This window comes from Chanodichthys erythropterus, chromosome 10 (assembly GCF_024489055.1).
Source record: "Chanodichthys erythropterus isolate Z2021 chromosome 10, ASM2448905v1, whole genome shotgun sequence".
In the NCBI taxonomy this organism is placed as follows: Eukaryota; Metazoa; Chordata; class Actinopteri; order Cypriniformes; family Xenocyprididae; genus Chanodichthys; species Chanodichthys erythropterus.
In genome coordinates this window covers 15,803,310-15,818,398 of record NC_090230.1, presented here as the reverse complement: position 1 = coordinate 15,818,398, position 15,089 = coordinate 15,803,310, and the positions used below count along the sequence as shown (strand labels likewise).

The following is a 15,089-nucleotide window of genomic DNA, read 5'->3' as shown; positions in this document are numbered from 1 at the left end:
GAAAACTGCACTTTCGTTTAAAAACTCTCTCTGTCTGTTTTTCCAAAAGTTGCTCATCCACATCCGAAACGTCTGAAAGTGCCCAAAATCACCTTGCTGCGCATGCGTAAAATATAAAAGCACACTGAGATGATACCAACAGACCAGACAAAGTCTCACGCTACTCTTCTGACAATCATTTTATTAGCGAAATATCCCACCACTCCCTGGTGTATCCGGTTCACACTCAAAATCGTCAGGCCATGGCTGAATGCAAAAATCGCACTTACCTACTGTATAGTAAGCAAAAAAATTGTATGTAAAAGAGCAGCATGTCCAAATTCACAGTATTCATAAAACAGCTGGCAAAAAGTTCCAAGGATGACCTATTATTCAAAAAAGACTTTGAACACAGCCCTTGTACAGACTAAAACACAACTGTCATGTTTTGCCGTTGGGCAACAATTATTCTTTTCAGGAATGTAATATGAAGATCGCACAAAGATTTATCTTTAGCAACCTTATGAAAGTCAATAGCAGGCTCAACAATACTGGTACAACCATAGATATCAGGTATCATATGCATCACGTGACTAAACGTGCATCATCGTTTTCATAGTCCACAATACAATGCAAAACTGGCATTTTCAAATGTATAGGTTTTCACTGGACAAAGACGCTTGTAGACAAAAGACCAAAAAAAAAAAAAAACTCTTCAAATGCCCAGTACCTGTGAGGTGAAGTCATGCTGCTGCAGCTGTCGGCCCTCTCTCAGGTCCCAGCAGCGCACTGTGTTGTCCAGACCCCCAGTCCACAGTTTGGTCCCGTCGTTGGAAATATCTATACAGCTGGCTCCGTCTGTGTGGCCTTGGAACTGCCTGCGGAGGGTGACACAAGAACGTCACATGACCTCAGGAAGAAGAACTTGTCTATCTCACCAGCAGGAGTCTTTAGATACCTGACGAGCGTCTGGTTGTGCAGGTCCCAGACCACGATGTTTCCATCACTGCAGCAGGAGAAGCAGACCTTGTTGTCAGGACTGATGGCCAGAGCGTAACAGGCCGGAGCCGAGGACGTCAATTCGGCCTTGATTCGTGGAGTGGGTGTGGCCAAGTCCCAGATGGACAGCGTGCTGGCTTCACCCCCAACTATCAAGGTCCGCCCATCTGGGAGGAGCTTACATGAGCGGATGTAGTTGTCTCGATTCTGATTGGACGAAATGGTAGACATTATTTAGTCCAACTAGGATGCCATATACCAGGGGTATTCAAATGGTTTCATCCACGCCGCGGGACATAACTGCGTTATTTTACCGTTTCTACAGATTAAAGAGAGTCATCTGTTGTTTTGACGTGCTGCTCAGACAGTTTAACTACACCAGGTTTGTGACTTTTTTTTTCTTCCCCATATAATTAGTATTATTATAATTTGGAAAATTATTTAGAGATGGCAATGGCAAACAAAAAAACTATTGAAATTACTAGTTAAATTTGTTTTGTGCTTATGATGGGAGTTCATTATTACATTATATTATGGTCATTATTTTAGTTGTCTATTACTTTGAGTAAAATATAAAAATGTTCCATACTTTTCTTAGGAGGTAAGCCCAGCACCCCCAGTATGTTTTCTCAGTCCCAAGGCCTTCTATGTGCTATACATGTAAGTGTTCAAATGTTTAATACTTATTTTGATAAATATTAGTAAAAATTAGACATCACTGATTTGGCTCTCAGGGCCCAAGATTCTCATCTTTGATGATTATTTTGAGTGTTTAGGATTTTTTTTTTTTTTCTTCTGAAGTACTACGCCTGCCCCAATGGAACTGTATAAGCATTCCAAAAAAGTATTTTCCAGACTACAAGGACAGTTTCACATGATGCAGAGCTCACCAAACAGTCCAGTTGGGCCATCGGGCTCTTGCTGCCCGGTTGGCTGATGTCCCACACTTTGACACAACCTTTCCCGCCGGTGTAGACGTGACGCGTGGAGGTGCTTATGGTGACCGCGCACACCACCTCTCCATGACTGAGGGTGTGGATCTGACGAGCGTGCCTCGGGATGCCAGGGCCGAGGAGGGCGTCAGGAGGGAAGGGCACCGGCTGCATTTGACCATCTGCGCTCACGTGGAACGAGTAAGCACTGGGGGCGGGAAAGACATAATTTCATTGAACACAGACTAGACTAAGAGCGTTCACAGTGGAGCTTTTGGAACTGAGTGCATTTGACATCAGCAGTCAAACAATGGGGAATTGGCATTGGAAACTTACGGTTTTCCAGAAGCTGCTGGTTGCAGGCTAGCAGGTAACCCTGGTACTCTCATATGAGGGTGAGGAGACTCGTAGCCCACCTTGGAAATTAAGTGGAGCAATGAGATTAAATTGTAAAGACAAGGAAAATGTCAGGTTAACTTTTTCCCCCCTCACCACAGGTGAACGTCCATATCCAGCCGCGGCTGCGGCGGCGGCGGCAGCGGCAGCAGCAGAGCCATTCATCTGAGGGGAGACGAGGTGGAGACCGGCACCGTATCCTGCTGCTCCAGCCAACTCCCCATTAACTCCTGGGGGAGGAAGCCCAAATGCACCAGGGGGGTACGCGCCCTGCACAGCCAATGGGTTCCTCAGACCTAATGCTAGGAAAGCCAGAAATGGGGGAGCAGAGATATGGAGGTTTGTCTCAGTGGTGAAGCATTTAATCAAGTAATATTTAATAAACACTTTAAACAAGTAATAATTTAATAATTGTCAATATGGAACAGAAAAACAGATTTTTTTTCAGAATGCAGAGTTTGTACAAACATTGTAAAATAGTTTTTTGCAGTAAAACTTCTCTTTAACAAATATCATGAATTAATGTATAAATATTACATTTATATTTTGGAGAAATAATAATAAAAGATAAATGGAGCAATTCCAAGTGGCCCTAGTTCAACCAAACTAAAGTTTTTCCTTGAGAAATAATAATAATAATAATAATAATAATAAAAAAAAAGGTTCTCAAGCTTTCATCAAATTTCATCCTTTTGAGTCTTTTTCTTCCTTATGATATATAGACAGTTGGGCCGCACTTACATTTTTGACTTTATGCCCTCAAAAATGATTATAATGAATTCAGAAATTAAAAGTCATTGCATGTATGAATTGCATTTTAATACATTTTTGAATAAATAGATCCTGACCCTTTAATATCACTCTCAGGAATGCTAAAATTACACAGCCTCCAAGGACAGGAGCTCAACACCATGATACAATTAAAACAAGACATCCTCTCAGAAACAGGAAGACCACTACTGCCCTCTGCTGGCTGACAAGCCGCCAACCCCCAATAAAGACATTCCAACCTGGCTGATCTAAGCACTACAAATTCAGTCACTAAAGACTTGGACTATCAGGATAACAGAACCCTACCAAGTGGGTCAACGCCTGGCTTCCCAGGAACGGGGCGAAACTGTGGAGGAACGCTGGGGCCTGGGGTGGACGACTCCTGGGACATGGGCGTGCCAGGCTTCATCCCTGGAGTGCTGGACTTCTCTCTCTGCAAGGTTAGGGAACACATTCACACACATTAATTATTCAGGAAATGTATACAGTCAATGAAAAAAAAAGATGCAGCGATAGTCAAATTCAAGCAGAAACTGTCTGTTTTTGCATTTTTAGGAGACTGACAGCAAAAGCAAGGAAAGAGGTGTTCTTTGCAGCAGAAGGTGGGAGGTGGGAGAAACAGTATTGAAACACTTTAGTTTGTGGGAGGGAAAGGAACTTGTTTGCTAAATGAGCAATGCATTTGTTTAACATCAAACAAACATGTTTGTGTGTGTTTTCGAGTAATATATGTACCGGCGGAGGCTCCTTGCTGCGTGAAGGGGAAGCAGCACTGCTGGAGGAAGCCAACGAGGTCGGACTGGCCTGGGGCAGAGGCTCCTTACGGGAAGGAGGGAGTTTATCTAATCCGTTCTCTCTGGAGGAGTACGACTGCACACTTCTTGGAGAAGAAGGGTCCTGAGGGAACGCAGCGCACATGATGATTTAATCAGGGAAAACATGGCCAACCTTGTTTTTAAGTTTCTCATTCTTTAACACAAACCGACCTCGTCGACGACCAAATTGTCATCGCTCTTCTCCGCGTCGCTGCCCTGAAAGAGAAAACGCCTCAGAGTTGAGCGTGTGTTCTTAAATCAAATAAAGATCATGTCTATGATTCATAAAAGGACGATGTAAATATAACACCATTAGAACACTTACGTAGTCAGTCATAAACTCCTTCTCATCTGCTTTTCTCTTTTTTCCGTTGCTGAGGTAGTCTGAAGGCCTGCCTTTGTCTCCGTTTGAGAGTGAACTCTGAGAGAGGAAGAGAAAGATGAGAAAATGAGAGTGGAAAGGGAGAACGGAGACAGAGGATGTGCGTGTAAGTGTGTGTGTGTGTGTGTGTGTGTGTGTGAGCCAGAAGAAAGAGATAATGATGTACGAGACGAGGGATAAATCAAATCAGCTCCATAACTGCTGGACCCACAGGCAATAGAGACGCCTAATGCATGACAGTCTGCACTGAGGAGAACTCAACTAGAAAGAGACAGAGAGGAAGGAGGAAAGAAAATGGACAGATACTACAGATACTCACTGGCCCAGGTTCACGGTCTGTGTGGATCATGGGAAGGGCAGGTAAACGTCCCCGCGGCCAGTCAAAACAAACCAAAAAACAAACAATGTGACTATGACGGTTAGACAAAACTCACTCTAATAGACAAAACACTGCTAATAATAAAGGCATGTTCCTTCAGTTTCTCTTTCATGTTTCATTGATGAAATGCATGAGCTGACAGATTTCAAAGATGAACTGGTCAACATTTCAGGGTAGAGTGTGCATTTTATGAATAAAGTATGAGTGGTGCAATGCAAAGGGCATTGCTTTGCGATTACTAGCACCTTGCTATGTGGTTGCTAGGTGATTACTTACTGGTTTGAGTCGGGTCTATGATACTGTAATATCTAGGGACAACTCAAATCTCTCCATGAATGCTGGTCTGCAGTATTTTTTATTTTATTTTTTTTACCCATGTTATTTTATTCGCCCAGTCTATTTTGTGAAAGTGAGGTCACACTTAATGTTCTGAGAAATTTTGTGGGCAATATCCAATCATTTAAATGGGAATCTGCACAGTCAGGAGTTTTATGTGAGAGAACAAATGTTCCCCACGCAGATTCTGCTCGTGTTAAAAGTTGGTCATGCAGATTAGTGGCTTATTACTATTATAATTTTAAATTTGTAATGTAAAATTAAGTTATATTAATATTAAATATTATTATTATTATTATTAAATACCAATTTATTTTACAGTGAAATACAATAGTAAATCTCTTATTTTTTTTCATAAGCATAATAATAATAATAATAATAATAATAATAATAATAATAATAATACAATTATATAGACAATTGATATATAAATTTTTTTTTTGCCCAAATTGTGCCAACCTACAAACAAGCTGGAGCTGCTTTTTTTTTTTCTTTTTTTTTTACATCACAAATTTAAAAACAATCCCAATCAGATTTCCCCCCCCAAATCGTGCAGCCCTAACAAGTAACGTTAGGATTAATTGTGTTTGGATTAATTAGTACAAACCGGTAAAGAAAGAAAGAATAAAACCTTATGCTGGTTTCAGACTGCATGATATTTTTGTCTGTCACTGTGTCAGATTATGCGATTTTCACTCCTAAATTCTTGTCGTCTCATGGAAAAGAAACAGGTCACATTGCTTTCTGACAATCATCACTTGCCATCTTTAATGACAGGAGTGATGTCATTGAGAAGGCGGAACTAGTGGACCTACCCATCTCCACCCTCTAGATTTGGATCCAACTCCTCCCACTTTACATATCCCTAAACCTACCCATCTCCACCCCTGAATCTCATGTTTTGCAGTGAGGGGCTACTCAAAGTCCCTTTCAAGGAAAGTCTGTTCACTCGGCGGCCATATTTGCAATGCCTCCAGGCATCCAAGACCAAGTCCTATCTATTTGAATGGGGGAATGCTGAAATCTCAAAAACTGCTTGGCGAACTCCCAATTAAATTACATATTTAAATCAGCAACAAAATCTGACATGAACCATCCCATAAATGTTTCTTTTGCTCAAATAGCATGAAAAAAAAGCAGCTTATTTTTCAGGCTAGACGAGCTAATGCGCATGTGCAGTCCTATGCGCGAGTCTCGGGTTTCTATGGGATCCGGAGCCTCTAACGGCAGCTAAAATGATGCAATGACTTTAAAATTAAACATGATTGTTTCAACTCGTATATTCTTCTGTCATAGTGGATGATAACCACGCTTCACAATGTCACAACAGAAAAACTAGCAATTCTTGCCCATTGTCTTTTATGAATTACCATGACACTCTACGTCAAACAGATTGTGCTAAAATCGGGCTGATATTCTGTAGCCTGAACCCAGCATTAAAAACAAGTTTAATTATAGTTAATTTACATCTTTAAAAGTTCGATTTCAGTTGGACTAAAACAATAATCCATAGTTTTAAAACACTTTATTCCAAACGAAACCTTGCCAGTACAGTTTTTGCAAAGTCAAACTAACAGCCCTACATGAAGCAATTGTAGCTTGACTTTGTTCAGCATATACACTTGTTAATTGGATAACAATTGGCCGCAACGTTGTGCGCTGGCTCCGAAAGATTGATTTGATTAAGTATTTGTGACATCCCATCAATTACCCGACATAGCTCCATTATAACTGCACTTGTAAATACATTTAATGTTGTTAGTTCTGTTCCTGGTGTTAATAAACTGGTCAAGTGATGTGTCAGTATGATTTTATTTGTTATACCTCTGTGGTGTTCGGCTGCGGCGGCTGCCGCCACGGCCTCCAAATGGGCTCGTTCGTCTTTAGAGGCCAGCTGGGCCCCAAGGGCTCCGGACAGGGCCAGCAGCCCAGAGCCGCCTCCCAGAGCCAGTCCCGGGTGAGGCAGGCCGGAGGGGTGAGGGGCCATGGGCAGCCCCTGGGCAGCATGCTGAGAAAGGTGCTGGGCCTGCAGCTGTTGCTAGAGGGAACGAGACGAAGAGGACGATGGAGTGATGAAGGAAGGGCGGGGGTCAGAGAGAGGGGGGAAAAAAAAGATGAAGGGAGTGTGGGAGATAAAAGACAGTGACACAGAGGCCGAGATGGAGTGGAGTGAAGAAACAGATAGCCAGAGGAAATGAAAAGAGCATCAGGAGGAGGAGGAGAGAGAGATGAGAGGAAAGGGAGAGAGAGAGAGAAAAATACACAACACAGTTAAGACTTGGATCTGCACCACAGCCGAAGAGGCCGTTACAAAGGGAATGCATTCATGACCCTTCCCAGTGTCCCGGGAGTGAGGGAGCCTATCGGAATGGTGTCGACCTGCTCTAACGGCTGGGTCGGGGAACAGCACTGCTGCAGTATTCGCTAATGAGAACCCCAAAATAAAATGAAATTAAAATCACTTGAGCTGAAGCGAATGACGGCCATGTGAGAAATCAAAATGTAAAAGTGAATAAAAATACGGGAAATCAGATGTGAAAAATCGTCAATGGGGATGTCAACTGGTGGCAAGATACACACTCGGTCTCAACTTGCACCTCGTCCTAACTATGCACGACATGTTGAGATGAGTGCTAAAGAGAAATATTTGCATTATTTACTCATCTTCATGTCGTACCAAACCTGTATGATGTTATTTTTTCCATAGACCATAAAAAGAGAATTTTTACTCACCTTTTTTCCATACAAAAATTCTGTCTAGACCCTCCAAAAACATTGTCTTCTGAAGTCATATGAAAGCTTTGCATGAGAAAGGGAGCGAAAGTCATTATTCTGTCTGTCGAAGCTTGCGTACAGATTCAAATATCACGATGAGTTACTGATGTAGCATTTATGAATTTTGACAAGCTTTCATATAAAACTATCGTATGTCTTCCGATAACTTCGCCAATAGTGCACAAAATTTTATGGATGGTCCTTTTGGAGTCATGGTCACTTTAAAAAGGTCACAATGAACTCTGTATAGTTTTTTGTTGTATGGAAAAGTACAGCGTGAAGAATCTGAAAAAAATTCTCTTTGTGTTCCAAAGGGAAAATAACAGCATACAGATTCAGTACGACAAGTGTCCGGCTTTTTTTGTTTTTGAGTTTGAGCATCCTGCCATTTTCCATAAGGCTCATAATGTCTCCTATGTGTTTTATGTAAACGGCCCCTAAAAATGTATCCAACTGGGCTCAAGAAAACCCAAAATCAGCCTCATTATACCACGCATTCTTAACACAGACAAGTCGACTAGTTGTTTAGCCAAATGACTAGTCGATTTCAAAAGTGTGGAGTTTTGCACTAGTTATGAAAGACTTCGCACTCTTTCAAACATATAACCAAATCATAAAAAAGAAAACGGCAATGACAACTCAAGAGGAAAGTGTTAAATAAAAAGGATGAAAAGATGGAAGTACACACTGTGGGAGGCAGAGGGGGGAGTCCACGTACCCCTATCGACGCATTCAACTCCCCCATAGTCACCTGTTTGGCGCGCTCCATGGCCTGGACCACCTGCTGCTGGTGCTGTGGAAGGAGGTCAAAAAAATGGCCGTCAATGATAAACAAACAAGTAACAAAACAAGGCAGATGGCCACCCTAGTGTGTCTTTGTGTACTGTGCAATTTTCATTTTCTGGTGTGTGTACACATTTACACACACACACACACACACACAAACACCGCTGCATTTTGTATGAATACACACACTTAAAGCAGGAGGGGGAGGTTGTTTTTCTTCTGGTCAGGAAAAGCTTTGGGCAAACCGTAAGCGTTTTTGTGGAAGTGGGTTTACAAGAATAACAATAGCTTCCCAGAGGCATCAGAATGAGAAACTATGTGAAAGCATGAGGAAATATGAGAGGAAAAGAGAAAAAAAAAAAAAAAGAAGTGTGATTGCATGTGTGTGAGAAACAGAAAGAGCGATATTGTGTGTGTGAGAGCACAAGTGAGTGAATTATCAATCACAGAACGTCTGAACGCAACGTGGCATGTGCGAATGTCATGATGTGTGGCTGTGGGACTAAGTGTGTGTTGGTCTCATCTCACCTCCTGTGACAGGAATGGAATGAGCTGGGCGCAAATCACGTTCAGCCGTTTGGCGATCTCCGTCTGCAGAGATATGGAGTGCAAGGAGGATTCAAAAGCAGAAAGAAAGCAAAGAAAAATTGATTTCATCTTTCACAATCAATTCCATTTTTGAAATATTAAATTACTTATTAAATTACTCCTACACTAGTGTCTCTATTTTATGAGGACAATGATACTACTACTAATTATTATTTTATGCATTTAATGTATATCTACAACTACTACCATTAATTACTAGTTATACATAATTATTTACTACCACCACCACCAATTATCGGGGTTCAAGCGCTTTAAGGCCTTTAAGTACTTGTGCAAAAAGATATCACGTTTTATTTACCAAGCAAACGTAACCACTTAGATCATAGATGGAAAAAACAATTTACAGCCAAAACAGGCAGTTTACCATAGGAAATATATACTTTATAAAGCTTTTTAACAGTTATAGCACCACCTATGGTCCGATCTCCATAAAAGTTGGCATGCTTCACCTACTTTCGTGAAGTTCCGAGTTTTCGTTTTTAGGAGTTACAGACTTTTGTGAGCACTTAGCTACGCCCCTTTTCTAAATGACCCTGTTATAGCTGATCTAGATTCTATGAGTCCATAGAATTGTACTGAACTGGTTTGGTTCCGATCGTGCGAAAAACCGTGGACTAGTTCGCAAAAGTAGGTATTTTACAAAATCGCGAATATTTAATGAACAATTTGATTGACAGCAGTGGTTCTTGAGGCAAATTTGTTCAGAATGAAGAGATCTAACAAATGATATGAATATTTTGTGTATGTGTGAAACACCATGTGACTACAGGGGCACAAAACTCGTTAGCGCCACATAGTGGCTGATTTCTTGTCTATAAATTTATATATTTTTATGCACCTAATGTACAGTGCACAGCATAAATGAGTAAACCCCCTCTGAAACTACTGAAAGTCAGCAATTACTCAATTACTTTGAAGACATGTTAGGGTTCTTTAGAGATATAATGTTACAGCAAGTCTGTTAAATCAGCTATCAAAGAAGCATGTCAAAATTATTCAGGAAAATAAGATTTTCTTATCAAGGTGATAAAATGTTTTGTAGCAAAAATGAGTACACGCTCTTAAAAATTACTAAATAAAACTAAAAAAATTCCAGGTGTATGTTTTAAAATTAAAAGTGTTATATAGCTCACTGAATCATTCTCAGACTTAATGCTGACAATAATGGAAGCACTTAGGAGAGAACTGTCAGGAGACTTATTTCTCAGCACAAAAGACGACAGTGGTTCAAGAGGATTACCAAATCATTGTTTTAAGTGTGAAAATATAGCAAAAGCAACACAGAAATTCAAAAATAATGAACTTGTGACAAGGCCCCTGAAATAATCAGGCCTTCATTTTAAGCTTTCATTTAGTGATGAGGGATTTTTTGCTAGACAAAGAGCAGGAGAAATACCAAGCAAAAGCTATGAAAAGAGTGAGTGTTTATCTCACAGAGTAAGATGCAGCCTACAGAAATGACATGCATGGTTGTTCTCCTCACCGAAACCAAGTAAGACCAAATCAATCATTCTGGATCTAACAGCATCCAAAATGTTGTGGTGTTGCTAGAGGAGGAGTACAGTGAGAAGTGCCTGGTTCCCACAGTAAAGTTCAGTGGTAGTAAAGCTCTTATATAGGGATGTATGAGTGCTGAAGGTGTGAGGGAGTTTTGCTTTATCAATGCTGTCATGAATTCCCACACCACTGTGTAATTTAATACACAAACTTAAAACAGAAGATGTTTCCCTTTCCTCATTCCCTGCATTGTTGGGCATTTTTTCAACATGACAATGAGGATATGCATTCTCCCAAGGTAAAAAACCTTCTGTGGACATGTATTGCAGTCAATCTTAACACTCTTGAGCACCTGTGGGGGATTCTGTAGAGACGAGTTGAGCAACACTCCCCATTAAAGATCAGGGCATTTAAGGAGCTCATCATCCAGGAGTTAAACAGGACAGATGTGACAATTTGTCTTGAACTTGTATACTCAGTGCCAGAGCAGTAGATTCAAAATTATGGAGGGCATACTAAGTAATAGATTATTATACATTTGTTGAATTAAATCTAGGGTGAACTCATTTCTGCAATCCTTAAAACTGGCTAATTTACTTTTTTTTTTGGCTATTAATGACATATTTCATAGTTTTTATTATGTATATGTTTTACAATTCATGGAAAGATGGCAAAACAAAAATGTATTAAAGTGATCATAAAGAAAATACATCTTTTGTATTTGTTCAGAGGGGGTGCACTCATTTATGCTGTGCACTGTATAACTAGCACTACTACTAATAATAATACATATAATACTGTTTGATAAAATACATTATTAAATGTATTAGTAATAGTAGTTATACAATAGTTTAGATGCAGCAACAACTATTAAGACATCAAAACATTGCTTATTTAGTGATGCCCAACACTCAACTGCCCACTCAGACAGGAAGAGACTCCGACTGAAATCTAGTGTGACCAACCAATTTGTGTTTGTCATAAAGAGTGAGAAAATCTGTACATAACTTACGTTGCTTACAATAATAAAATTTGTTTACCTGCAACTACCTTTTACAAACAAATCTACTTAATCATTTTCCAAAGAGTTGATTGCCATAAACCATAAATTGAAAGAAATTATATAAAACCAGCCAATTAGATTAGTGATCACTATCAACTATTACCATTTTTTCTTGCACAAAGCATCAAGCAGCCCATGAACAATCTTTGAGCATGAGGCTGAGGTGGAAACTACAGTTACAGACTTAAATGCCTAAGCAATAGGAAAATATGCAATTCTTTCCAAAACACATCTAACCAACCAAGACGTCACAAAAGTGTAACCCGCTACCTCGGCTTACACAGCTAGTAAATATTTTAGCCCTCCACATCTGGTTCATGCTAATTGTTGCACAGTGAGGAGAGAGGATGCCTGAAATATTCATGCCCAGCATCTGCTGCTTCGGTCCAGCCGAGAGGAGTGACGCCTCCCCCTGTGAGGTCACTGGTCTTGCCCCATTGAGCTGCTGTGTCTTTTGAGGCAGGGCTGGGGGTTGCCATGCTAAGGACATTGTAATCTTTAACCAACAACCCAAACAAGAGCTCCCCCGAGCTGAGGCCAACCCTCCCCACGGCTGTTTATTTTGCCAACAGGTATAAATTAATATTGTAATATGCATGTTCACCCACATGCCACAAAATTTCACTTAAAGGGAGAGTTCACTCACAAATGTCTGACTTTCATGTTCCATGTTCCGTATGATTTTTGGAACACATAAGATATTTTGAAGATTGTGCTGGTCACTCTTTATCATGTAATTAAAATGAATGAGGACTGGGGCTTTCAAGCATCAAAAGGACACAAAAATGCCATAAAAATATAATAAAAGTGATTCATACGACTGTTTTAAAGTCATGTCTCAAGTCATGCAATAGCTTTATCTGGTGAACAGACAAATTTTAAGTCAAAATTCACAGAAAATCATCTAGTCGACATCTAGTTGTCCTTTGCACCAGGTTGGGTTGAAAATGGACAAACCCAGTGGTTGGGTTAAACAAAACTGCCCAGCACATTGGGCAAACATTTAACCCAACTGCTGGGTTTGTCCATTTTCATCCCAACTATCGTTTAAAAATTACTATATGGTGGCTTAAAATGAACATTTATTATTAATTGTTTAATTATTATTCATTAAACTTATTTAATAAATGTTCATTCATAAAACATATTAATAAATGTTAATTTCCAACATATTATTTTGGGTTAATAAATAAAGTAATACAGTAATTTTTAAACAATAGTTGCGTTAAATAAAACTACCCAGCAGATTGGGCTGGTGGGTTAAAAGTAGCCCATCTGCTGGGTTTGTCCATTTTCAACCCAACTTGGGTGTTTTTTTATCCCAGCATTTTTTTTAGTGTGTAAGAGAAAGCCTTAATATTCATTAACAAAACTGTTATTGTCAACCATAACTATTAAAATAATTTCCTTTATTTGAAATAAAGCTATAATAAAATAAAACTGAAAAACTGCCCTTGCAATTAACTCAAAACACGTTTAGGCTGAAGTATTAAAATTACTCAAACTAATTAAAAAATAAAGCTAAACTGAAATATAAAAAAGCACATTACTAAAAATTAAAATAAATTAAAATGAAAACTAAACATAAAAATAAAATCTAATTCAAAATATTAATAAATACTGTAATAGTAAATATAAAAAAGCAGCTAAACACTGGAACAAAACATTCTTTCGGAAACGGATCAGAAAAATCACTTATAAATCCCTTATAAATGAGAATATAAATGAGAATATAAATCCCCCAAAAAACGTATTTTTGGCTAGAAAATAAAAATAATTTCAATTATTTAAATAATAAAATAAAACAACAAAATTACTAAACTTCAAAATGAAAATGCAAACAATTATATATATATATATATATATATATATATATATATATATATATATATATATATATATATATATATATATATATATATATATATATATATATATATATATATATATATATATATATATATATAAAAATTAATAAAAACTGTAATAGTATCTCAATTATAGTAAAACAACATTTACTTTTTTGCACAATTTCTCGTCCTTTTTTTAATTCACTGTAAATGCCTGTTAAAGAGCGACCAGTACACTCTTCAAAATGCCTCTTTGTATGTCAATATATTTTTGGGTGAGTAAATAAATGAGTCCACTTTCCCTTTAAGTGAATTACTGGCTGTGCGAAGAACACCCCCCCACAAAAAAAAAAAAGAAAGAAAGAAAGGAGGAACAGACCCCCACCCCCATCTCTTCTATATCTATCCATCACAGCCCTCCTCAGGGAAACACAATGATTTCTTGTTAGGGAACGGCAACTACAAAATGACATCTTCAGAGGAGAGAGTGGGGGAGGCAGGGAAAAGGGGAGGGCGGGAAGGAGGGAGCGAAAGAGGAGAAATCGGGAGAAAGAAAAAAAAGAAGCTAGAAGAAAGGCACAGTTAAAGAAATTACAGAGTGATGCGAGACGCAGAAAGATGAGGGAGGGGGAGTTACATTAGAGAAGGGAATTCGTAGAGCATGTCAAAAAAGAAGCGCAATTGAAACGGAGGGAGAGAACAGACGCTCCGAGAGCACTGACCTAATTTAAACTGACCTGACATCTGCGCACGAGAGAGAGAGAGAGAGAGAGAGAGAGAGAGAGAGAGAGAGAGAGAGAGAGAGAGAGAGAGAGAGAGAGAGAGAGAGAGAGAGAGAGAGAGAGAGAGAGAGAGAGAGAGAGAGAGAGAGAGAGAGAGAGAGAGAGAGAGTGTGAGCGAGGAAGGTCGGGAAATGCAGATGCAGTACGCAATTTATGGGGAAGGAGAGCGAGAAAGTCACAGCTAGCTAGTTTTAGACAGTGTGTGTGTGTGTGTGTGTGTGTGTGTGTGTGTGTGTGTGTGTGTGTGTGTGTGTGTGTGTGTGTGTGTGTGTGTGTGTGTGTGTGTGTGTGTGTGTGTGTGTGTGTGTGTGTGTGTGGGGAAAAGGGGAGTGTGTGCCGTTATTTGTTGATCTAATTAGTTTGTTTGCAGATTAATTTTAAAACAAGTGCCACGGGCCAGACCTAAGAGGATTTCAACTATATAAAACGGCTGTGAAAAAAAGATTCCTGCATAATTGAATCTGAATTATGAACCCTACAAAAGATAAAAGGAATAATAAAACTCTCCAGCACAAAGTGACATCGAACAGGCATTTTACACCGGCAGCCCACATTCAAACTGTTGAGTGTTTGAATGTATGTAACTAGGGATGGCCCACAATGTCAACTCATCATCATCATCATCATCATCATCATCATCATCATCATCATCATTCCACAAAAAAAAATAATAATGTTAAGGTGTTTACAAGACTTTTGGCTTCAGCATAATTGAAAAATTTGCTACAAATTTATTTT

The 15,089-nt window shown here is 39.3% G+C and overlaps 1 protein-coding gene across 8 annotated transcripts in view; it reads right to left on the bottom strand.

Moving 5' to 3' along the window:
- tle2a (TLE family member 2, transcriptional corepressor a) overlaps positions 1–15,089 on the bottom strand; it is a 38,324-nt gene that overhangs the window by 2,900 nt on the left and 20,335 nt on the right. For 2 of the 8 annotated variants that reach the window (XM_067396196.1, XM_067396204.1), the window contains 13 exons: positions 9,079–9,141; positions 8,453–8,557; positions 6,815–7,027; positions 4,594–4,656; positions 4,218–4,313; positions 4,064–4,108; positions 3,813–3,974; positions 3,384–3,510; positions 2,403–2,608; positions 2,247–2,326; positions 1,869–2,118; positions 938–1,185; positions 710–857 (listed from right to left, as the gene is read on the bottom strand). In XM_067396196.1, coding sequence (XP_067252297.1) covers positions 710–857; positions 938–1,185; positions 1,869–2,118; positions 2,247–2,326; positions 2,403–2,608; positions 3,384–3,510; positions 3,813–3,974; positions 4,064–4,108; positions 4,218–4,313; positions 4,594–4,656; positions 6,815–7,027; positions 8,453–8,557; positions 9,079–9,141 — 1,806 coding nt within the window. The remainder of the gene's footprint in view (positions 1–709; positions 858–937; positions 1,186–1,868; positions 2,119–2,246; positions 2,327–2,402; positions 2,609–3,383; positions 3,511–3,812; positions 3,975–4,063; positions 4,109–4,217; positions 4,314–4,593; positions 4,657–6,814; positions 7,028–8,452; positions 8,558–9,078; positions 9,142–15,089) is intronic. The other 6 variants (XM_067396197.1, XM_067396198.1, XM_067396199.1 and 3 more) reach the window with 6 other exon arrangements.